Source organism: Camelus ferus, chromosome 3 (assembly GCF_009834535.1).
Source record: "Camelus ferus isolate YT-003-E chromosome 3, BCGSAC_Cfer_1.0, whole genome shotgun sequence".
NCBI classification, from domain to species: Eukaryota; Metazoa; Chordata; class Mammalia; order Artiodactyla; family Camelidae; genus Camelus; species Camelus ferus.
In genome coordinates, this window is record NC_045698.1 from 48,024,866 (window position 1) to 48,050,482 (window position 25,617).

The 25,617-nt window shown below is 34.5% G+C and overlaps 1 protein-coding gene across 6 annotated transcripts in view; it reads left to right on the top strand.

The window, feature by feature from the left end:
- The window catches only part of FCHO2 (FCH and mu domain containing endocytic adaptor 2), a 110,394-nt gene extending 92,006 nt beyond the window's left edge, over positions 1-18,388 (top strand). For 5 of the 6 annotated variants that reach the window (XM_032474098.1, XM_032474108.1, XM_032474103.1 and 2 more), the window contains 7 exons: positions 662-773; positions 4,062-4,217; positions 4,579-4,711; positions 11,368-11,567; positions 12,621-12,685; positions 15,505-15,669; positions 15,985-18,388. In XM_032474098.1, the coding sequence (XP_032329989.1) occupies positions 662-773; positions 4,062-4,217; positions 4,579-4,711; positions 11,368-11,567; positions 12,621-12,685; positions 15,505-15,669; positions 15,985-16,007 (854 nt within the window). In that variant the 3' untranslated portion in view covers positions 16,008-18,388. The remainder of the gene's footprint in view (positions 1-661; positions 774-4,061; positions 4,218-4,578; positions 4,712-11,367; positions 11,568-12,620; positions 12,686-15,504; positions 15,670-15,984) is intronic. The other variant, XM_032474133.1, reaches the window with a different exon arrangement.
- The last annotated feature ends 7,229 nt before the right edge of the window (positions 18,389-25,617 follow it).

Below are 25,617 nucleotides of genomic sequence, written 5' to 3' on the forward strand. Positions count from 1 at the left end.
GTTTTTAAAAAACACACCTGAACACACACATAGATTAAATTTGTTTACATTTTTATTATGCTTTGAAAACATTAATCTGTACATGATTTGACTCTAAAGGTATCTTAGTGAACTTTATGTCAGGAATGTTACGCCAAAATAATCTTACTAGTCATATTTATCAAGGAAAGGTAATATGGGAATATAATACAAGCATTGGACAAAGAAGAGGTAAAAGAATTATAGTAAGAAAGAGCAGTGTATGATTACATTGGAAATAGCTAATGGATAGAAATAGCTTAAATAGAAAAATCCAGTTTAATGACTATAAGTATGTGATTGGTAGAACCTGAAAGAATTTAGTATCTGAATGGTTTTGAAGCCGCATTTTAGTACTTTCAGCTCTTCAAGTGAAGGGCTTTTTCCTTCTGACATTTCCTTAACCCAGCCCTTCTCTGTCATCACATTTAAAACTAAAGTCAGTGTGACATGTTTTCCTGGTTTTTTTCATTTGTCCAGTTTGTTTTATGCTTTATACTTTAACCTCCAGATTTATACTTGGGGCATCTTTGAAACCAGTAATAGAGTCATTTGTGACAAGCTAACATTTTGAATCTACTTGTCTTGGTATTTAATAAATGTCTTTCTATAGGATTTAACAAATGAGTTGTATTTATTCTAGGTGTGTCACGAGGTCCCAGTCCTGTCAGCCTCGGAAATCAGGACACCTTACCTGTGGCAGTCGCCCTTACAGAATCTGTTAATGCCTACTTTAAAGGAGCAGATCCCACCAAGTTAGTTTTTAAAAGATTACATATATGTCTGTGGTGTGTGTGTGTTGTGGGGGGGGGGGGGGATTGGTGGTAAATTTTAAGATTTATATGTTGATTCTCTATAGGTTAGAGCTTTCTATTACTTGTCTGCTTGCTTTTTGCTATCGAATATAGTCATTTAGAGATTGTCTTTCAAATTTAAGAAATCACTGTAATCATCAGTAGTGATGGCTTTTTCTCAGTTTATCTACATTTTTGCCCAGGCTTTATGACCAGTATGACACATCTATTGTTTGACGTATCTGTAGAGCAGGATATGGCAGTTGACCTGGGTGGGGACAGAACTCTGGATCTTGGCCTAAAGTATATCTTTGGTGAAAGTGTGATGTTTGCAAAGAGAGACCTAGAATGCACATTAATGCAGGAGACTCTCAAAGGATTGGTTAACCTTCTTATAAGACATTATATTTGGGTGAAATGATCACCCTTATTTTTCATGTGTAACAGTATTCATCAAATATTTGAATGCTGACTATGTGTAAGACTATTATAAGCTTGCACTGTTGTGAGAGAGTTTTAGTTTTCTCAAGATAATTTAAATTCTGTAGAGAACTTTTGTTTACTTAAGTATTCTCAGCACTTACAACAGTCTTACACATAGTAAGCACTCAGATATTTGATGAATGAATGTATGTTGATGGAATAATGTTACTCATAAAAAGTGAGTATGCCATGAAGAAAATAAACCAGGGTAAGGGGATAGACAGTTACAATAGAGCGCTACTATTTTAGATAGAGTGATCAGAGAAAACTTTCTGAGGTTGATTTAAGCAGATGTTTGAAAGACACTGAGGGAGGACCAAGCCATGCAGATACCTGAGGGAAGAGCATTCCAGCAGGTGTTGTAAAGAATTGAGGTAGAAGCATGCTTGGCATATTTAAGAAACTTCTGAGTGAGGTGGGAAGCCAGTGGAGACTTTTGAGTCGAGGAGGTATGCAGTTACTTACATTTTTGAAGTAGCACTTTGCCTGCTATATGGAGAATAAACTATAATAAATAAGGCGCCAGAGTAGATGCAGAGAGAAAGGATTAACCACTAAGGTCCAGATGCGAGATGATGGTGTGTAAGGGTATTAGCAGAGGAGATGGTGAGTAGTAATGAGATTCTGAAGATATTTTGAAAACAGAGTTGTCAAAATTTGTCAAGAGAGTAGATTGCTAAATTCGAAGTACTTAAGACAACTTAGTGGACATGCTGAGTTGGTAAGTGAGGATATGATTCTGGAATTCGTAGATAGGTCAGGCTAGAAAGAAAATACTTAGTAGTCATTAATTTGTGTGTGATATTTAAAGCTGGGAGCATTAGGGGACAGAGAAGAAATCTGATAAGAACTAAGTCCCTGGCCCCCTTCAGTGTTTAAAAACAGGAAAACGAGAATGATCCAACAATAGAGTCTGGGACAGCATGCAACAAGAGAGATGAGGAGAAGACCAGTAGACTAGTATCCTAGAAACTAAGTGAATAAACCTTTTCATGAAGGAAGGTGTGAAGCTGTCTCTATCTGATGTTGTCAGGTCAAGAAAAATGGATCATTAATGACCTTCACAAGAGCAGTTTTAATGGAGTTGTGATGAAATCCTGCTTGGAGGGAGCTCAGGAGCAGGAGATGGTGCAAACACAGACAACTGCATTTGGAGAGAGCAAATGTTAGAGCAAAATATCCTAAAATAACTGCCTAAGTGGAAGCAGAGAAATTGGGCTGGTAGCAGGAGAGAGCTGGCAGAATTAGAGGAAGTTTTTTTTAATTAATTTTAGTTTTTGTGTTTTTTTAAGATAATATACATTTCAGCATGTCTGTATGCTAATAGGAAAGATCCAGTATTTATAGAAAAAATTGAATCTGCAGGAAAGGGGACAATTACATGAGTGAAGTCCTTTACTATGTAAGAGATGTGCTTCAGTGCAGAAGGGATAGGATTGGCCTTAGGTGTAGAGACTGATTCTCTGTTGAAATAGGAGGGAAGGCAGAAGGTATGAATGCCTTCTGAGTCAGGGAGATTAGGATTTTACTAGTGAGAGTATGACAAAGTTCTTTTCTGATTTTATTTTCTCTAAAATTAAAGGAAAGTCATTGGTTGCCAAGGTGGGGAGTGGAGGGGAGGGATTTTGCAGGTTAGAGTTAGACAAGAAAGGAGAAGGTATGCAAAGAGCTAGGGAATGTAGTAGAATTTCCAGGTAATACTAAGGGGTCCCTATTGAGAGTTTTGGCTATATGGTTATGTTTTTCTCTACTCATGTTCAGCTGTATAAGATGTAGGTGAGAAGCTGGGTTTAACCAAGATTGTGTTTAGCCAAGCAAACATAGTGAAGTGAAGGAGAACTAAGGGAGAATTTATGCAAAGGAGTACCTATAATGATGGACCATGAAGTCCCAAGATAGGAGGATGTATGGATTATGAAGGAAGAGTTAGTTAAAAAAAATGGTGGTAGGAACAATGGATTATGGAGGTTTTTGATGAGGTTGGCTGTAGTACTAGACAGAATGAGTTGAAGAAATAGGAAATGACGATTAGAAGAGTGGGGAATCTGAGATTTAAATTATGGAGGGGCTGAAGCATGGCTGAGGTAGGCTGGGAGACAGGATCATTGGAGGAAAGGGACTGAAGAACTGAGTGACCAAAGCATTGAAAGGATATTATCTGTGTGGATAATGAAATCACTAAACATTTATAATAGGTGTAGTGTTGCAGAGACTGACAGTGGGCCAGGAGCTAAAATTTGCAGAAAATGAGAGGGAACATTGAAGATGACTTGAAGGGTTGAGATAATAGTGTAATCTGATGATATGAGTTTCAAAAAGAAGTTGGTGGTTTTCAGAAGGAAGCAGGAATACAGGGCTGTAAGAGGCAGTGAGAAGCAAGGAGGACATCTACCACTGCTACCATCAGGCCAAGTACACTTTGTGGAGTTTGGAGGGAAAAACAGCTGCAGCTACAGGTAGTGGTACCAGGGAAACAGTGTCCTTACGAGGCAGCCAGGGGATGGTTTCAGCAAACAAGTGAAGGAATATTTTCAGTATGCTTGCATTTGTGTTTGGAATTTAATTCTAGGAAAAACTGATATTAGAGGAGTATGTCATTTCACATAGAATCATTTTTAATAATTAAACTGAAAAAATAATTCATCTATAATTATGATAAAAAGGTTATGTATATAAATAAAGCCCTTTTTAAACCAAATATGCTTTAAATGGAGATTAAAATGCCTTATTTAAATGGTTTAAATTTTTCAAAACCCCCACTTTCAGGTGTATTGTGAAGATCACTGGTGACATGACAATATCATTTCCAAGTGGAGTTATTAAAGTCTTCACTAGCAATCCATCTCCAGCTGTGCTCTGCTTCAGGGTGAAAAATATCAGCAGACTAGAGCAAATTCTTCCAAATGCACAACTTGTGTTCAGGTTTGTGTACTTTTGTTTTGAAGGTAAAATTTCTCTTTAAGACATTTTTTCCTTCTTCAAATCAGTAATAATTCAACTTGAAGACAATACCAAAATTATGATTAAATAGGCTTCTGCTGTCTTTTTGTTTTGTTTGTGCTGGTGGTGGTAGTAGTTACTGTTAAGCCCTTCTCTACTGTACATCTCATCTTTTAGGCAACCTTTTGCTGTATTCCATTCTTTATCCTTTAATTTTAGTTTTCCCTCATTTCATCTTTTGGTTAATTTCTACTAGTCTTTCCCACGTCACCAAATTACTACACAGAGGCAGAGGATAAAGATAACTCAAATAAAATAATGAAAATATTTCTTATACATACAGTGATCCATCACAGTGTGATTCTAACACAAAAGATTTTTGGATGAATATGCAAGCTGTTACTGTCTACCTCAAGAAGCTGTCAGAGCAAAATCCAGCTGCTTCTTATTATAATGTAGATGTATTAAAGTATCAGGTGAGTGTTATACCATTATAAAAATCCTTATTAAAATATTAACAAATAGAATCTTGCAGATCATTAAATGAATAATATGTCATGGCCGAATGAAGTTCATTCCAGCAATGCATGGCTGTTTTGAAATAAAAGAAAAATGTTAATAAGCCTATGGAGATTTTGACCAATTTGATCAAATTCACCATCTATTACCGATTAAAATACTGAGTAAATATAAATGTATGAATATGTCCTTAACCTGAAAAGTCCAGCACATTAGTCTTAATAGTGAAACATCTAAAGCATTCAAACTCAGGAATGGCAAAGACACCCTTTATTCCTGTTAGTGTGTATAAGATTTTTCTGGATGTGTTAGTACAGTTAAGACGAGAATAAAATAAATGGTGAGAAATATTGGAAAAGAGGAACAAAAATTATTAATTATAGGTGATATATTTCTAGAAGGCTCAAGAGAATCAACTGAAAAACTGGTAAGAGGGAATTTAGTAAAGTGATCACTTTAAAAATTAATACAAAAATTAACAGCTTTTAAAACAACCAGTTAGGAAAACTAATAGAAAAAATATTCACAAATTTAAAAAAACTAAATTAGAGCTGGAGAGGCTGTCCAAGATGGCAACACAGAGAGATCCTGAACTCACCTTCTTTCATGGACACACCAGATCTACAGCTGCATGTGGAACAGGTCCCTCTGAAAAAGACCTTAAAGTAAAGCTAAACAGCTCCTTCACATCAGCAAACGAGAAAAGGGCCGCACTGAGATGAGGAGTAGGGGCTGAGACAGAGTCTCACTGTAAGCCTCACCCCCAGCATGGCAGCCTAGCGTCTGGATGGAACGCACAAACCCAGACCTTCTCTGGGGAATAAGGGAGTAAAGTCGAGTAAGAAAATTATCAGATAAACAACTTAACTTTACACTTTAAAGGAACTAGAAAAAGAAGAGCAAACAAGGCTGGAAATTAGTAGAAGGGAGGTAATAACAAAGAGCAGAAATAAATAGGGACTGAAAAGATCAATGAAGCTAGGAGCTAGTTCTTTGAAAAGATAAAATTGACAAACTTATGTAGACTCACCAAGAAAAAAAGAAGGCTCAAATAAAATTAGAAATGAAAGAAGAACTGATAAGACTAATATCAGTGAACTACAGAGAATTGTAAGAGACTGCTGTGAACAATTATATGCCAACAAATTGGACAACCTACAATAAATGGATAAATTTCTAGGAACATACAACCAGCTTTCTAATATTGAATCATGAAGTAGTAGAATATCTGAATAGACCAATTACTAGTGAGCAGGGTGAGTCAGCAATCAGAAACCTCCCAACAAACAGAAGTCCATCCTACCAGACATTAAAAGAATACCAGTTCTCAAACTCAAACTCATTCAAAAAAATAGAAAAGGAGGGAACACTTCCAAAGTCATGAGACCAGCATTATTACTCTGATACCAAAACCAGACAAGGACACTACAAGAAAAAATTACTGGCCAATATCCCTGATGAACATAGACACAAAAACCCTTAACAAAATATAAGCAAATCACATTCAATAATACATTGAAAGGCCCATACTCCATGATCAAGTGGGATTTATTCCAGGGATGCAAGGCTTGGTGACATCCAGAAATCAGTCAACATGATATACCACATTAACGAAGATGGAAATCCTATGATCGTCTCATTGGATCCAGGAAAAACATTTGACAAAATTCAACATCCACTTATGATAGAAGCTCCCAACAGGGTGGGTGTAGAGGGGACATACATCAACATAATGTCATTTATGACAAGCCCATAGCTAACATCATGCTCAGTGGTGAAAAGCTTTCAGCTTTTCCTCTAAGATGAGGAATAAGACAAGGATGCCTACTCTCACCACTTTTATTCAACATAGTACTGAAAGTTCTAGCCAGACCAATTAGACAAGAAAAAGAAAAGGCACCCAAATTAGAAAGAAGTAAAATTTTCACTATTTGCAGATGACATATATATGTGGAAAATCTTTAGACTCCCCTACCTCCTCCCCCAAAAACTTAAAGTACTGAATAATAAATGAATAAATGGAATAAAACTGAGTAATAAATGAATTCAGTAATGTTGCAGGATACAAAATACATTAAAAAATCTGTTGTGTTTCTATACAATAGTAATGAACTAGCAGAGAAATAAAAAAAAAAAATCCCATTTACAGTAGCATCAAAAAGAGTAAAATACTTAGGAATAAATTTAACCAAGGAAGTGAAAGACCTGTACACTGAAAACTGTAAGACAGTGATGAAAGAAATTGAAGACACAACTAAATGAAAAAATATTCTTTTCTCATTAATAGAATTAAAATTGTTTAAATGTCCATAGTACCCAAGACAGTCACAGATTTAATGCAATACCTATTAAAATTCCAGTGGCAATTTTGCACAGAAATAAAACTATCCTAAAATTTATATGGAACCACGAAAGACCCCAAATAACTAAAGCAATCTTGAGAAAACAAAGCTAGAAGCATCAAGCTTCCTGATTTCAAACTACATGACACAGGTATAGTAATCAAGACATTATAGTATTGGCAAAAAATAGACAATTGATCAGTGGAACAGAATTGAGAGTTCAGAAGTAAATCCACACATACATGCTCAATTGATTTATGACAAAGGAGCCAATAAATACACATTGGGGAAAAGACAGTCTCTTCAATAAATAGTGTTGGGAAAACTAACCACAATCAAAAGAATGAAGCTAGACTGCTATTTTACACCATACACAAAAATTGACTCAAAATGGATTAAAGACCTGAATGCAAAACCTGAAACCCTAAAATTCGTAGTAGAAAACATAGAAGGTAAGCTGCTTAACATCAACCTTGGTAATGATTTTTTGGATTTGACTCCAGAAGCAAAGACAACAAAAGCAAAAATAAACAAACAGGATCATATCAAACTGAAAAGCTTCTGCACAGCAAAGAACATCATCAACAAAACGCAAAGGCAGTGTACTGAATGGGAGATTATTTGCACATGCTATATCTGATAAGGGGTCGACATCCAAAGTATATAAAGAGTGTACAACTCAATTCCAAAAGAGTCAGATTTTAAAAATGGATGGAGGATCTGAATAGACATTTTTCCAAGAAGACATACAGATGGCTAAAAGGTACATGAAAAGTTGTTCAGCATCACTAATCATCAGGAAATGTGAATCAAAACCACAATAAGCTATCATCTCACACCTGTTAGATGCCTGTTATCAAAAAGACAAGGATGTGGATAAAGGGGAACCCTTGTGTACTGTTGGTGAGAATATAAACTGATGTAACTACTATGGAAACAGTATGGAGGTTCCTCAAAAAGTTAAAAATAGAACTACCATATGATTTCACTTCTGGGTAATTATCCAAAGAAAATGAAAACACTAATTTGAAAAGATACTTGCATCCCCATGTTCATCACAGCATTATTTATAGTAGCCAAGATACAGAACAACTGTAAAAACCTCACCAAGATCTAGGAGGCAACAAAAGACCATTAGGCTCTATTAAAGAAGTTCTTGTTGAACAAGAGTTTGAACATTCTTTCATGCCTGTCCAAAAGAAGAGATGGAAGAAGCAAAAAGCAACTGTAAAATGGACATATATTTATGTACACCTGGGAACCTGTGTCTTGTGTTCAAATTTATTAAAGCTGGATCCTGCAAGTAAAAAAAAAATTGATAAATGAATGGATAAAAATTTCACACACACACACACACACACACACACAAATACTATTCAGTCACGAAAAATGAAATCTTGCTATTTGTGATACTATGGATAGACCTTGAGAACATTATGCTAAGTGAGATGAGATGAGTCAGACGAAGGAAGATAGAGATCACATGATCTCACGTATATGTGGAATCTGAAAATCAAACCAACCGGACCAAGCTCAGAGATACAGAGAACAGTCTACAGCCATACCACCCTGAATGTGCCCGATCTCATCTCATCTTGGAAGCTAAGCAGGGTCGGGCCTGGTTAGTACTTGGATGGAAGAGATACAGAGAACAGACTGGTGATTGCTAGAGGTGCAGGGGGTTAGGGGTGGGTGTTACGTGTGAAAGGGGTCAAGAGTTACAAACTTCCAGTTACAAAGTAAGTAAGTCATGGGGATGTTATGTACAATATGACAATCAAGGTTAATAATACTGTATTACATATTTCAGAGTTGCTAAGAGTATATTTTAAAAGTTCTCATCACAGGAAAAATTTTTGTAGCTATATATGGTGACAGGTAAACTAGACATATTGTGGTGATTATTTCACAATGTATATAAATATCAAATCTGTGCTGTACACCTGAAACTAATATAATGTAATGTCACTTATACTTCACTTCAAAAAAAAAAAACAAAACTTTTTTTAAAAAAAGATCTGTTACTGCATCCATTCCTGTAGCCACAGTGAACACAAAACAAAAAAATTTTAACTAAGAAGAAACAGCACAATCTCTACTGACTTGAGTATAGTTAGAAAGGCATACTTTATTTAAAAGAAGACTCATGTTGTAATAAAGCTTAGCTGTTTCTAAATTAGCTTATAAATTTAGTGTGATCCTGATCAGAAACTTAGTGGAGGGGTATATGTGTGTCTGGAGACTTGAGAGTAATTTTCAAGTTCTCAGGAAGAGTAAAGCATGGAAAATTAAGTGTTTTAAACAGTAATGTGGATTAATGTTTAGTTTAATGGGAAAACACTATAAGCCAACAGTATTTAAAATAGAGACTGGCACAACAATAGATGGCCAGATGAATGCAATAGATTAGAGCATCCAGAAATAGATCGAAGAATAAATGGAAAATGGATCATATGACAGAGTAACATTTCAAGGCAATGTAGAAATAATGAATTTTTTAATAGATAATATTGGGGCAGCAGGCTAGAGATTTGGGGGAAGATTCAGCTGAATTCCTAACTCATACCTTTAACAAAAACTAAAACCTGCATGTATCAAAGGTTTAATAATAAATGAAGCTGTAAAGATACTAAAATAAAGCATGGTGAATATATTGTATTATCTATAGGAATATATGCACATATGTTGCATATATTTATAATATATATTTATTACATACTTTAATCTTGAAGTGTAGAAGACCTAAGTATAATTAAAAACCCAGAAGCCACACAATAAAATGAGATACTTGAGGCAAAAATAAATACGTGTATATAAGATATTTGGTTAAAACACACAAACCCTTAAAAAGAATCAGTACTTAATCTGAGAGAAAATTATTTGTAATGTAAGTTAAACCAAAAGGTTTACTTCAAAAAGCCCGTATAAATTAGTAGCTAAAAGATGAATAACTCAATAGATAGATAACTTACGGAAAGATGCTCCGTGTCAATAGTAATCAGGGTGATGAATATTAAGACAACAATGAGATACCAGTTTTAGCCCACATCAGACTGACAAAAATGAGAAAGATTGTTCTATTAAGAGAGATGTGACCAGTTTTTAATGAGAGTACAAATTAATACAACCTCTTAGAAGGTAAATGCTATTAGATTGTTGAGTAGATGTAACTTTTAATTCAACAATTCCACTTACAGAAATCTGTTCTTCAGAAATCACAAATGGGGGGAAGATAAGGTAGGAAAGGTATTTACTGTATCATTGTTTGGAAACCACCTAATACACATCCACAAAGAGCTTGACTAAATTAATTATTGCAGCCATTTAAAAGAATGAGACAGATCCATGTTAGCATGCCTAGGAAGTTTAGAAGCTTATGTACCATGATGTAGGGAGTAAGGATGCCAAAGGATAAATTTCCCACTTGTGTATTGTTTGAATTTTTAACAGGATAACTATATTAATAGGCTTATGTTTCTAGGAAATAAATACTTTAAAGAATAAAAAAGTGCTGCCACTTAGGTAGACTTAAAATTTATTCCAAGTATTCATTTATCATTCATTCAACAAATATTTACTATTTAGTGCTTGCCAATTGCTGTGAGTAGCATAGGGAGTTAGATAGTAAACTATTAAGTAAATAACGTATGTTGTGGTAAGGTGAAAGGAAAGTCTATAAAGTAAGAAGAGTGAAAATGCAGTTTTCAGTGTAAATTTCAACAGGATGATCAGAGTAGGTCTTACTGAAGTCATTTGAGCAAGGGACTGAAGAACCAGAAGGAACTGCACCACTTTCTGTGGTTTGTGTGATTAAAATTAAACACTTGAGGTTGGAAGTATTCTAACTGCAGACTTGCAGTACTGCATGCAGTTTTTCTAACTTTTAAATCTAAGTTCTTATTTTAAAAAATCTTAGAATTCTGTGTTGAATGTTTTCAAACATTATGTGCATAAATAAGAATCACCTGATAACATGCTGATTTCTTTGTCCTGTACTTTAGCTGTTGAATCAGGTTTCCTGCATTTCGAGTCAGTGGAATGTGCAATTCAAACAAGCACTACAGAAATTTTGATGTACATAGTCCCGGGTCCACATGTTGAGAGTCACGCTTATGCCTTTGAGATGAGCCTCCTTCACTCTGCTTAGCAATAGACAGCTCCCGCATTATTATTTTTGAATGTGTGAGCTTTTGTTCAACTGTATGTCATTAACATGACTTGTTTACTTTTTGGGTCAAAGGCAATTGTTTGTTTTTTCCCTCTCTTTAAAGGTATCATCAAATGGTATTCAGTCCACTCCTCTAAATCTTGCAACATATTGGAAATGTAGTGCTGGCACCACAGATGTTAGAGTGGATTATAAGTACAACCCAGAAGCTATGGTGGCACCAAGTGTACTTTCCAACATACAGGTGGTGGTACCAGTGGATGGAGGAGTCACAAACATGCAGTCCCTTCCCCCTGCAATATGGTAAACTAAGTAGATTTCTGAATTCCTGCTGAGTTTCTGTTATAATCCATGAGTTTAAAAACCTAAATTCTGAAAGTTGTATTACACATTAGAAAAGTTTTAGTGCATTTTCCCAGAGAAACCATGTTATAAAATGTACTGTTCATTTTTAGCCAAGCTACAGGAAGTAGCCTTAATCCAAAATAAACAAAACTAGTTTTGCTGTGAGCACCCAGACTTGAATGATTCAATACAACTTTACCCTTAGGCAAAGCACATAACTTCTTTAAACCTTTTTTCATTTAAAAAATACAGGGTTAAATATAGAATCAGATAGGAAAACCTATCTGATTAGGTATTAGTTACCCTCATCTCTTAACTACCTCTCTTGTTCCCTCTATTTTTTTTTTAACATTTTTTTATTGAGTAATAGTCATTTTACAATGTTGTGTCAAATTCCACTGTAGAGCACAATTTTTCAGTTATACATGAACATACACACACTCATTGTCACACATTTTTTTTTCGCTGTGAGCTACCACAAGATCTTGTATATATTTCCCTCTATTAAAATTAGTATGGGGGGAGGGTATACCTCAAGTAGAGAGCACATGCTTAACATGCACAAGGTCCTAGATTCAATCCCCAGTACCACCTCTAAAAATAAATAAACCTAAATTACCTCCCCCTTCCCAAAATAAAAATAATTTAGTATAATAAATAAATTTTTTTAATTAAAACAATATTAGTATAGACTCTAACCACTACATTTACTTCACCATTTAATAATAAAACTGTGTTTTCCTTGATTAATGAAGGTACTGGGCCACCTACATGTTGTTTTCATTTCTGTGACCAGTAGAAATGAGAAGTTATGTAATTTGGAAAATATCCATTCATTAAGAAAGATACAGTATTTATTTATATTATTCATAATCACATTTTCACCAAGATACTGTTCAGAGTACATTTAGCACTATAGTTGTTCTAGTGAAATATTTAAGATGTATTTATTGAGTGCTCATCTGTGTATAAGGTACTAGACACATTATCTGAAGATATTTGTACTTACAGGAATGCAGAACAGATGAAAGCCTTTTGGAAACTCTCTGGTATTTCAGAAAAATCAGAAAATGGAGGTAAGTGTGTGCCTCCATTTTGTTTATAATGTGGTATCACTGAAAATGGTTTTTTAGGAACATTTATGGAAAACTTTCTCCTGGAATTTCATGCCTTCAGTTCTAGAATTGACCACTAGGTGGAAGTTAATACCTTAAAATAAGTGGACTAGTTGAGATTCAGAACACATTTTTTTCCTTCTAGATTGAATATGCTTTCTCTGTGAGAAAAATATTGTTTTGCTCTAACTTTATAAATATTACGTAAATGCTCCTTATGTTCACATGCTAACTTTAAGAGAAAATACCTAGTTAAGTAAATTTATAGAAGTCAAAGTCTAGATAACCTGATAATTGAAACTGATAACTAATTGAAACTAACACACTCTTTAGCTCATTTTGTTAATGGGGTCCTCCTGGCCTCCTGGAAATTATGCAGAAGCTTCCAGGCTTTAAAAAAAAAAAAACCTTGCTTATTCTCTCTTAAGAGAACCTTTCCTTGGTCATTTCCCCTTATTAAAACTAACCATCAACAGCCTTCAGTTCTATGATCATTATTTTAAAGAGAAGCAAGTTAATTGTCTCCTCCTACCTTGTCTGCATCTGTTCGGGTTCACAATGCAAAGAAAAAGTCTCTGCAAGTTGATCACTCCTAGCATTATATCTATCCCATAGCTCAATTTAGAATATAATTCCCAGGACAGTCAAGTCTGTAATATTTTCTTCGCATTTTGCTCTTCATCAAAAGAGATTTCTCCTGCCCTCTTTTGAATGCCTAATTAATCTCCAGTAACGTTTCTAATTAAGTAGCTATTTTGGCTTTTCAAGTTTTGCTCAGATTTTTTCCACTGAACATTTTAAGCATAATGTGATCAAAATGTACGATGTATCCTCAGTAGTTTTTCTCATAGGTATTTCTACGTAAAGGACCAGGAACATACCTACACTGCCCATTCATACCTGCTGTGCTGAATCAGACTTTTACTATTAGCGAACCACACCTTGGATGAAATAACTTTGCTAATCTCTGGTCCCTTTGTTGCTGTTTGGTACTTAAAGGTTGCCTGTTTCCAAGGTGGCAAACTGTACTGACTTTTACTTTAGCTGTATGGCTGTGGGAGACAAAACTGAAACTCCTAGTTAAAACTGAGAGTAAACCAGAAATCTACTTGAATTGAGGGTTCATAACCAGTTAGCAAGGCAGAAAGGGTGTATTTCCCCCTATTTAATGAAACAATACTACTGTCAGTGTTTACCAAGAAGGGAATTTGTTCTTTGAAAAATAAGATACAAATTTTCTAACCAGAGTTTAATAGTTTCCCTCTGCTATTCAGGTATCAAGAGTGTCTGTGTGAGGAAATGGGAAAATCTTATAAATGTGGTTCTGCTTTAGTCAGTCAGCTTTTTGAAAGAAATATCCAAATTAGAATATTGTGAAATAGAAAGCTGTTTCTCTTTTGGCTTTATGCACAGAAGAGGGACAGGAAATAATTCTAAAGCTTAAGGATTGCAAAAGTGGCTCCTCTTGGCCTGTGATGGAACTTTCACAGAGTGGAATAGCTTATCAAGAACCATAAAAGTTTAAGGAGGGCTTGGACAGGGGTTAAGAATTAGACAACAGATTCATCTTCCCAATTGACCTCTGCCATCAGGCACAGCAGTGTAGGGTGGGTTAGTGTTATATTTTCTTCCAGATTTCTCTCTGTAGTGTGCATCTTCTGTATGGGGACTTACAGATTGTCACTCCCACTACCCAGCAATTCTGTCTCTTTTCCCCAGCCAGAAACCCGGGAACCCTCCCAGGCTCCTCTTCCTTTTCACCCCTTGGTTTCAACTCCTAAGTATGTTTCAAATTCATTCCCTTCTTTCCTTTCCCTTAGCCTAGTTCAGATCCCCTTTTACTGTCACCTCGAATCCTAATCTATTTTACTGACCTTCAGGTGGTTTCCCTACCTTGCATCTTGTACCTCTCTGCCCTTCTAAGACACTTGTCTGAAATGTTTTGTCTTCCTTGTCTTTGGTGGCTCCCTATAGTTATTTCTTATCATGGTTTGTAAAGATATTTAGAGTGTGTTCCTTGCTACCACTTAGTGTCTTCTGCCACTCTCTTCCACTTGTGTCCTGTTCTCCAGCTCTCCTAGATGCAGTTCCCTTTAAATGCATCATGCTCTCTTAGGTCTGAGATACACACCATCATCCCCACCACCATTTTATGTGCTTTTGTGCCCATAGCTCCTGACAGTTTTTATGGCATTTATCACATTCATAATTTTTTGATTTACTATTTCTGCCAAGCTGTTAGACTGATGTATGTTGAATAAATGGTTATATTGGAAAGAAAGCCCTTCAGAAATATGTGGCATGATGTTAGACCAGGTAGTTTTAAAAAGAAAGGTGAATACAAAATGGTAATGTTGATACAGCTCTTCCCAATTTTAGCTGTCTGTCCTCCTTTACCCTCTTCTGCCCCATGATAATGGTAGTCAGCCTCATTTCCTTTTGACTTTTTCCCACTCATCCCTTCCAGAGCTTCCTTTTGAGCTGCGCTCAGACTTTACTTGTTTTTTGACTCCAGCATGCATATAACATAGGAATCTCTATAGTAAGCACCTCTGAAGATTGCTATTAAGTCAAAGAGAAGCATGGATTAAGATTATTGACTTAGCAAATTCAGATTCAATGAATAAAGACTTATTTGGAAACCAGGTGATGATTTGTTTACTGTACATGTTTCATGAATTTGGCGTAAGACTGACACAGTTTAGCTTACTTGTTCAGTTGACTTTTTTGGTATGAAATATATGTTACTCTGTGTAAGTTCTTTGTTCTTTTCCTTGCAGGTGCTGGGTCCCTCAGAGCAAAATTTGATCTTTCAGAAGGACCCAGTAAACCCACAACACTTGCAGTGCAATTCCTCAGCGAGGGAAATACCCTCTCAGGAGTAGATATTGAACTTGTAGGCACTGGCTATAGGCTTTCCTTAGTAAAGAAGCGGTTTGCCACGGGTAAGTTGGGAGATTTCAAGCTTTTTAATGTACATGGGAAACATTTGCATTCTGACAGTTCCTAAACGACTGTCAAGCAGTTTATAGTCTAAAGACATGGAAATTTTTTCCTTGACCTTTGGTACTAGGTGCCAGGTAGACACACCTGGGAGAGAGAGTATTCATGGTCAGTATAGCTGAACACCTGTGATCTGATTCTAATGTATTGTAAACAGCAGATGGGAACTGGGTTCTGTATCTATAACCACAGTGAAAATGTCCTCCTTTGAGTTCATTTGAAATTATAATTGCAAAGGTCTGCTTGGTGTTTTTTAGGACGATACCTGGCGGATTGTTGATGGACCCTGGAAAGTGGTTGGCTCAAGGGAGTAGTACAAACCTGCCATTCTGCATTATCTGTTCTTTCCAGACACTATTCGAACTCGTATTATGTCTTTGAGAGCTGACTACAAACATTAAATTGCACTTTTGAAGTGAGTCATTGAAAGAAATAGCACTGAAATAATTTTCAACGCTGTAAATGATCAACTTCAATATTCAGGAAGCACATTTATTCAGATTCTCAGTAAAATGAAGTTTTTATAGGCTGAAATTTTAAATTTAAATTATCTTCAGTGTCTGTGTTGAAAAAGGGGTTATAGTGTATCAGGCCTAAAATTTTAGGAGAGCAAGCACAAAGTAATTTAGCTTTCCATAAGTTTTTAGAGTCAGAGATAGCTTTGAAATTTTGTAAGTTTGATATTGAATGAATACAAACAGAACGTGAATTCTAAGTTTTGGATAATGTTAATTTAGAACACTCAATCAAATTGAGTTATGTGCCATAAAGTAATCAGATCAGAGTCCAAGCTGTATGCAAAAATTTATAATTTGATTCTCATAAATGTATTAATAAAGTGTAAATGTTATTTTATGATTTTTTTAAATCCTTAAGTGCAATGTGTTTTAAAATAAGCTTGCAAAAGACAGCAGAGTGATTTACTTCTGCAGTTAACTTTATAGAAGTTGTGATTGTTTTGATGAATTAATGCTGTAGATTTAATTTATTTTTATATGGGTTGCATAATGTGTGCCTTTTAAAACAATAACAAAACCCAGAAATGTGCCTATCCAGTTTGTGTTCATTAATGTGCCTCACTTTTTCTCACAGTCTGGATCTTCTATTCAGAATCATAGAGTGGGCAAACATATTTACAAGATAATTGCAATTTTTAAAAATATCTTTTGCTGCAGTTGGGAAGGGAATTCAGAATAACTAAAGGATAATTTATACTTAAGAACCCTGGCTCACTTCTTTAGTGATACACTGTAGCCACTAGAGAAATGTTAACTAATGGCATATGTTTACAGGGGAAGAAATTACCTTCAGATATTCCACTTTAACCTGATCAAAAAGTTCTGAAAAACTGTAATGGTAAATTGGTAACTGGTATTTTAACTCTCAATTTAACACTTCCCTTCACTCTGATAATTGTTAAAAATATTTACTGAATGTGTTGTGAGCACGAATTTTGTAGTAGTTTGAGAGGAACACACTTTAGAAAAGATTAGTTTTGGCATTTTCAACAACTGGAGAAATTACCAATTTGTATTTTTTTTGTTCCTATTTAATTGCTACCTGGTAAAAGTAGAGAAATTGAAATGATGGATTGGGTTAAACATTTCTTAAATAAACTACTAATTTTTAATAGTAAAAAAACCTAACTTTATAGCAAATCCTGATTAATTGAAGGAATTAAGTATTTTGGACAAAGTTTAATAATTTACAAATGGGGATTTTATTTATAAGTACCAATGTCTTGCATTTTGCATAGAATAAACTGTTGTAGATGATAATTTATATAAAACCACTAATTGTTCTGTTAAGCTTTACAGAAAATAAAACCCCTACTACTAGACATTTATGTAACATCTTGCTATACTAAATACAGCAGAAAATCTACTCATTAGCAATATATATATATATACACATATATATATATATAAAAAACACAATGTGCTTTTTAATATATTCAGTGTTAGCCCAGTTCTAAATTTAGGTTTGACTAAAGCAGTACATAAAACAATTTGCTAAAATGTTCATCTTTACTAAATAGTGGGCAGAATTATAATTTCTAACTTACATTGTGCTCTTTTAAATGCCAATTACAGTCCCTTACTGGAATCTTAACTGTAACTGCTTTGCAGTCAGGCTGCTTTTATTGGGCAGTTAATATTTTATTATTGGAATTCAGACACCATTATACTCACCATGTTTGCTTTTAATCAAGTATTACCTAAAAATGTACAAATTAGTGAAGTGGTTAAAGTTCTGCACTTTCTTAATTACCACAGTCTTCATACCAAGTGTTAATACATAAATTTGTTTGGGTGCAGGTTACAATTTTAAAGCCATATGAGTTTATATTGATTTTTTTCATTTAAAAATCCACTAATGGTGTAAAAAAAGACCAATAGATTTTCAATGGGAAATGTATTTAGCAAGCTGGTTCTTGCTTATGTATAGTGATAAACTTTGTAGTTGCCTCTTTAACCAAGAATTTGAAAACACAGAAGAACTCTAACAAATGTGCGTTTTTAAGAATTTGTTATTTACTATTTGAGTTGTAATTAGAACACTGCAAATCTTACAAAATTTTGTAAATATTTTTGATTTTTTCATAAAATGTAAATTTTACATGAAAGTTGTACCCTTAATAAACATGTAATATATAATTTATCAGTTGGTTTGTATGTTTCTCTACTCTTCTTAATAGTAATAATACCTATGTCTTAGTAAAAATACGTATGTCTTAGACATTAGGAAGAGGCAAGCTAGGTAAGTAATAATTGGTTTTGAACTTTGTATCACCATTTAAATAGGCATATGGATTGATCTCTTATTAGCTTTAATTGATCACATAGGAAAACTTCATTCGGAGTACAACCCCAAAATGTAGAAATTGTTTAATAAGGGATTATTTTTTCTTTCTGAGTATGTTTAAATTGATGTTAAGCTTCAGCAAAGACTTTCCTCCTGACAGTTGCTTAGGAACAAAATCTTAACAATTTTAAAGCTATATTCTTCCAAGGAACTAGTCAGGAACATCAAGCCTCTCGAAAACCAGCGGATTTAGAAAAGAGCAAAGAAAGAAACTGAAAAAAGATTTTCATCCAATTTCAAAATATTGAAAATTTTGCCAAATTTGTGTCATTTAAATACGATCTCAGGAGCTTACTACTATAAAACAGTATATTGCTCACATCACAGTTCTAAGGAGATTAGAGGAAGAGCTCTGCACCAAACAGTAATTCAGGGACATAGGCTCCCTCTATTTTTGTGATTCTGCTCAAAATCTCCATTTAGCCAGTGAACAGGGAAAGAGAGAAAATGGGAGTTTATGGGCCAGGCCCAGAATTGGCATCATCACTTCGGTTCACATTCCATTAGTCAGAACTTGATGTGTGTTTCCAACTAACTACAAGGAAAGATGGGAAATATAGTGTGGTTGTGTGCTTAGGAGGAAAAGAAAACATGCTTAGATAAACACAGTAATCCTCTGCCATGAACCCACCCCTTCTCCATTTTGTTAACTTTCTTTATTCCTTTCTCCTAAATGTGCTTTTAATGGTGTCTGTGGCTCTCAGTACTAAAGTTTTGTTTCATCATCTCTTCCTGTATGTAGATATTTTATCCCGGTTTTTTCCCCCTATTTTAAATATATCTGATAATTTCCATATTTCCTCTAGTCATAAATGATACTTACGGTCATTTATGATCATTCAGAAACCATTGCTTAGCATGCAATGTTTTGTCTGTCAGTAATATTTTTAACTGCAACTAACAAAGCAAAACTAGGAATGGTTTAAACAAAGACAAGTTTTTTTCATATCACAAAGTCTGCAAGTTTATCTGTGGCTGGTATTGGTCAGAACAAGTGATTCTCTTGATCTTTTCCTTATGGTTACAACCTGGCTGCCACAGTGCCATACTGTATGTTTACATCCAAAGCTGGGAGAGGGAGCAGTTTGAGCTTTTTGCCAGGAGAGTAAAAGCTTTTTCCAGAAGCTTTCCCAGCACATTTCTGCTTACTTGCTATTGGCCAGAATTGTGTAAGAGGCAGAGAAAGCAAATAGCATTTATTTTTAAAGTGAGTAAAGGAGAAGGGGTTGGGAATGGCTGAAGGTGAGATGGCCAACGGGTCAGCCACAGAATTTCTGACTAGTATGTGCGTATTTCCTTATAGCATATTACCAATTTAAAAATTGGGGATAAGTGCAGAGATTTATTTAACAATTTTAACCCAGCAATAAGCAGGGTGAACTTGAAAGTATTCTCTATCTTTTTTATCTTTAGGAAGACTGAATCAGTACAACTTTCCTAAAGAGCAGTTTGAGTCCAGAACCTTTAAAAATCTTATGTATCACTTAAACTAGTAATTCATCACTGTTGGGAATTTGTCCTAAGAAAATGAGACAAGTAAGTAAAGATTCATCTATAATTTGAAAAAAATTTGAGAGGATTAGTTAATTGAGTTGATAACTCCCAAACAGTGAAATACTATGTAGGTATTTAAAATAAATCATAATCACTATGGTCATTGATATGGAAATACTGCCATGACATTATTAGATGGCAAAAGGTAATCATTCTTCTTTGTTATTACAGTGCAAACATGTAAAGCAAAAGCTTTGCAAAAATGCATACCAAGTTGTAATTTCTAGGTGATGGGATTTTTACTTTCCACAGAATGTTTAATGTCCACATTTCATTTTTTATGAGTAGATATATTTATAATAAAAACTTTCTATTCTGAAAAATAGTTTTAGAGAGTGCAAGTTGAACTTTATGTTGACATAAACAATGCACAAGGGTCTCTTTACATAAGGACCTTCCCATTTTGATAATGCCTTAATCTTCCACTTGGTCCTACTAATATAACCATTTGTTTTGTATTGCTTATTAACGTATGGAAGTAGGTTTCTGCTCTACTTTTTTTTCTTTTGGTCTCAAAGCTAAATGCCCCTATTTCTTTTGCCTAAGTGGATAAAGGATCAGGATTTTTCTGCCCAAATTAGTATCTTTAAACAAGTATGATCCAGAGGAAGGACAGAGGAAATGTATAAGTATGATGTGGTTAAGGTTGTCTTCTGGGTAGTTTTTGGCAAAATTAAGAGCTTTTTTAATTTCAATAAACTTGATGTTACCACCTCAGAATCACCCCAATAAGTTATGTGGTGTATTAGCTCTAATATTTCTATCCTAATTCTAGCAATTAGCCCAACAGTTCATATATCAAAGCAACAAAGCATAATATTCTGACCCCTAAGCCAATGCTTATTCTGACTACTACTAGTAGCAGACCTACTAACATTAATATGAGTTGGAGGACAACCAGTTAAACACTCATTTCTCATCATTGGCCAACTAGCATCAATCTTATATTTTCTTAGTCTTTTACTTAAGCCACCCACAATCTTAATCAGAAATACTCTAAAAAGAAGACTTGATAGTGTATTTATCACTCTGGTCTTATAAACTAGAAAGAGAAAAACCCGCCTAGAACATCAAGGAAGAAGCACCAACTCTACCATCAGCACCCCAAGCTGAAATTCTCCCTAGACTATTCCTGCAAGTTGCACATAAACAGTAAAATACTATTGTCATGGGCAATGTCAGTATTTAAAAATTCTAGATGATTCCATTGCTGTGTACTTTGTATATTAAATGATCTGCCCTGTTACAATGTATCATTATATATATATACTTGATTGTACATGATACATTCTATACGTATGTAATCATACATTGTTTATCCCATCTGTGTAAATGCAAACTATGAATATTAAATAATACAGAGTGGTTTATCATACATAAAATTCTCTTCCACATGGATAATTCACAAACCAAGAGATATGACTGATATTACATAGAACATATTAATTGTTCATATCCCATTAAGTCAAATCAACTCTAGTCACCACGCTTATGACCAACTACTTCCTTAATACCCAAGCTTTGAGAAATCAGCAGCTCATCCCCAAACATGCCCCTCTTCTTGCTTTGGGCCCATAACATGTGGTGGTTTCTAGAAGTGAACTATATCTGGCATCTGGTTCTTCAGGATCATCTCCCCTAAAAATCTCCTAATCTTTCCTCTTAAATAAGACGTTTTGATGAACTAATTAGCCCATGTGCACACATAACTACGGTGTCATATATTTGGTATTTTTTAATTTGGGGGCATGCTGTGACTGAGCTATGGCCATCTAAGGCTTTAATACATTTAAGCAACTTGTAGCTAAGCCTATATTGCATATTATCTTCCAACATCAACAACCCTAAGTTGTTAGTGTTTACAGTACATAAGAAAATTGACATGTGTATGTGCACACAGCCAATAAAAATTAGCTCAGCAAACTCCCCTTAGCTCCTGTAGACCTCAAATTGTATACATTACCGATCTTGACAAATTCCCAAAACAAGATTAAAATATTGCAGGACATAAAAGCCTACTTTCCCCCATCCTATAATAAATTAAATCTCTAAATCATAAATGAAGACATGTTTCAATCAAGATCCTTATTAACTAAATGAAAATTTCAAACACCCAAAATTCTAACTTTAAACCTATGGAATACAAAAACTCACTCCCCAGTAATTTAAGATACTTCCACTAATACTAGCATGCTACTTAAATTCACAAGACTTTGATGGACAGGGATCTCCCTGTATCTAATTTATTACTATAGCTTAGTAAGTAAAGCAAAGCACTAAAAATGCCTGGAGGAGTTTAGTAACTCCATAAACACATAGGTTTGGTCGCAGTCTTATTAATTCTTACGTTACATATGCAATTATTCTACATCCCAGTGAGAAAGCTCTAGATCACCAATGATTAAAAGGAGCAGGCAGTAAGCACACTAACAAGCTCGTGATGCCCAGATTAACCGCATGCCACAGGAAAACAACAGAAAAATTAAGCCATAAACAAAAGTTTAACTAAGTTTTTACTACGTAAATGCCATACCAGCCACCGAGGTCATATGATTAACCCAAATTAACAAAATTTTCAGTGAAAAGAGTGTTAAAGATACTCATAATTAAGTTTTAATTAGGCTGTAACAAGTTGCAACTAAAATAAAAACAAACTACGGAAATGAATTCAATATTCCTGATTACATGATAACTAAGACTCAAAACTGGGATCCAATACTCCACTAATAGCCCTAAACCCAAATAATTATAACAAAACTATTTTCCAGTGTACCACTAGCAATGGCCTAAAACTCAAAAGACTTGGTGAGGTTTTCTATCCCTCTAGAGGAGCTTTTTCTATAATCTATAAACCCCGATAAACCTCACCCATCCTTGCTAATACAGACTATCGCCATCTTCAGCAAAGCCTAAAAAGCAACCATGGGAAGCACAAACACCCACGTAAAACTATTAGTTCAAGGTGTAGGTTATGGGGTGGAACGAAATGGGCTACGTTTTCTACTTAAAGAATATTAAAACTTACACAAAAGTTATTAAAAACTAAGAAGATTTAGTAGTGTATTAAAAAATAGCTGAACTGAATTAGGCCATGAAGCACACACACACAGATGGTCACCCTCCTCAAATATCAAAACCTACATATACAACTTATAACTATTTAACACGTAAGAGACAGGCCAGTCACAAGGTAAGCACACTGGGAAGAGTGCGTGGGCAGATCAAAGTGCAGCTTAAGAGACTCCAGTTTACATGCATGAGATTTCATCTTAAATGACCACTGTGAACCAGAGCTAGCCCAAACTAATCAAGCTCAATGACAGTATATAAATTAAATATTTAAAAATTAAAGCATAGGAGACAGAGATCAATTTTCATTAGTGCTATATAGAAACTACCACAAGAGAATGGTGAAAGAAATATTTCAAGTATTAAATAGCAAAGTTTACTCCTTTACTTCTCCATAATGATTAACTGGAACAATTTAGGAAAGAGATGTTAAATGGTCCCCAGACCAGATGAAACCTATGAACAGGTTCTAAAGAACAAATTCATCTAAGTAGCAAAACTATGAGATTTGTGGACAGAGGTGAAAAGCCTAATGAGCCTGGCAATGGCTGGCTGTCTAGTACAGAATTTTGGTTCAACTTTACCTAAAAAATAATTCTAACCTAAATTTAAATATTAATCTAAAGAGGTACACCCTTTACATGCAGGATACAGACTTCCTTATAAGAAAGTTAGTATATTAATAATGTCATAGTTATTAATATATTAATAATATCATAGTTGCCCTAAAAAAATTAAGAAAGCATTCAAGCTCAACAGTTTACTTACCTTAATTCCACTAACAAAAACTCCTACCTTAATACTGGATCAATCTATTAATAGAAGGAATACTGTTAATATGAGTAACAAGAATTATTTCTCCACACTTAAGATTATATCAGAATAGATAATCACTGGTAGTTAATATAAATTTAATCTAATAATTATTTATTAAGCCAATTGTTAAACCAACACAGGTGTGCACTTAAGATTTTAAGTAAAAGGGGATGTAGCAAAAGCAGTCCTCATAGGGAAGTCCACAGCAACACAGGCCTTCCACAAAAAAACAAGAACAATCTCAAACAACCTAACTTATTACATAAAAGACTTAGAAAAAGAAGAACAAACAAAACTTAAAGACAGCAGCAGAAAAGAAATAAATATCAGGGAGGAAGTAAATAAAATAGAGATTAAAAAAAAATGAATCGAACTAAGAGCTGGTTTTTTGAAAGAGTAAACAAAATTGACAAACCTCTGCTCAGGCTCACCAAGAAGAGAGAGAGGACACAAATAAACAAAACAGGAAATGAAAGAGACAAAATTATATCCAACACCACATAATACAAAAAAAACCCTAAGAGAATACTATGAACAACTATATAGCAATAAATTGGACAACCTAGAAGAAATGGACAAGTTTCTAGAAACATATAGTCCATTAAAACTGAATCAAGAAGAAATAGGTAATTTGAACAGACCAATCACTAGAAGTGAAATAGAATCAGTAATGAAAAAACGTCCTGCAAACGGAAGTCCAAGACTAGAAAGCTTCACTGGGGAATTCTACCAAACATACAAAGAAGAATTTATACCAATCCTTCTCAAACTTCCAAAAGATTGAAGAGGAGGGAATACTCCCAAACTAATTCTGTGAAGCCACCATCACCCTGATAACAAAACCAGACAGACACTACCAACAAAGAAAATTACAGGCCAATATCTTTGATAAACATAAATGCAAAAATTGTCAATAAAATGTTAACAAACTGAATCCAACAATACATAAAAAAGATTATACCATTATGATCAAGTCGGATTTATACACTATGATCAAGTTGGATTCATCCCAGGGACACAAGGATGGTTCAACATATGCAAATCAATCAATGTGATACACCACATCAGCAGAAGAAAGGACAAAAATCACATGGTCATCTTCATAGATGCAGAAAAAGCATTTGATAAAATTCAACATCCATTCACAATAAAAACTCACCAAAATGTGTATAAGGGGAACATATGTCAGCATAATAAAAGCTATTTATGACAAATACATAGTCAACGTAATACTCAAAGGTGAAAAGTTGAAAGCCTTCCCACTAAAATCTGGCACAAGACAAGGATGCCTAATCTCACCACTTCTATTCAAAATAGTATTGGAAGTCCTAGCCATCAGATAAGAAAAAGAAATAAAAGGAATCCAAATTGGAAGATAAGAGGTAAAACTGTCACTATATGCAGATGACATGATACTACATATAGAAAACCCTAAAGGCTCCACACAAAAACTACTAGAGCTGATAAAAGAATTTGGCAAGGTAACAGGATACAAGATTAACATACAGAAATAAGTTCCATTTCTTTGCACTAACAATTAAATATCAGAAAAAGAAAGTTAAGAAACTATCTCTTTTAAAATCACA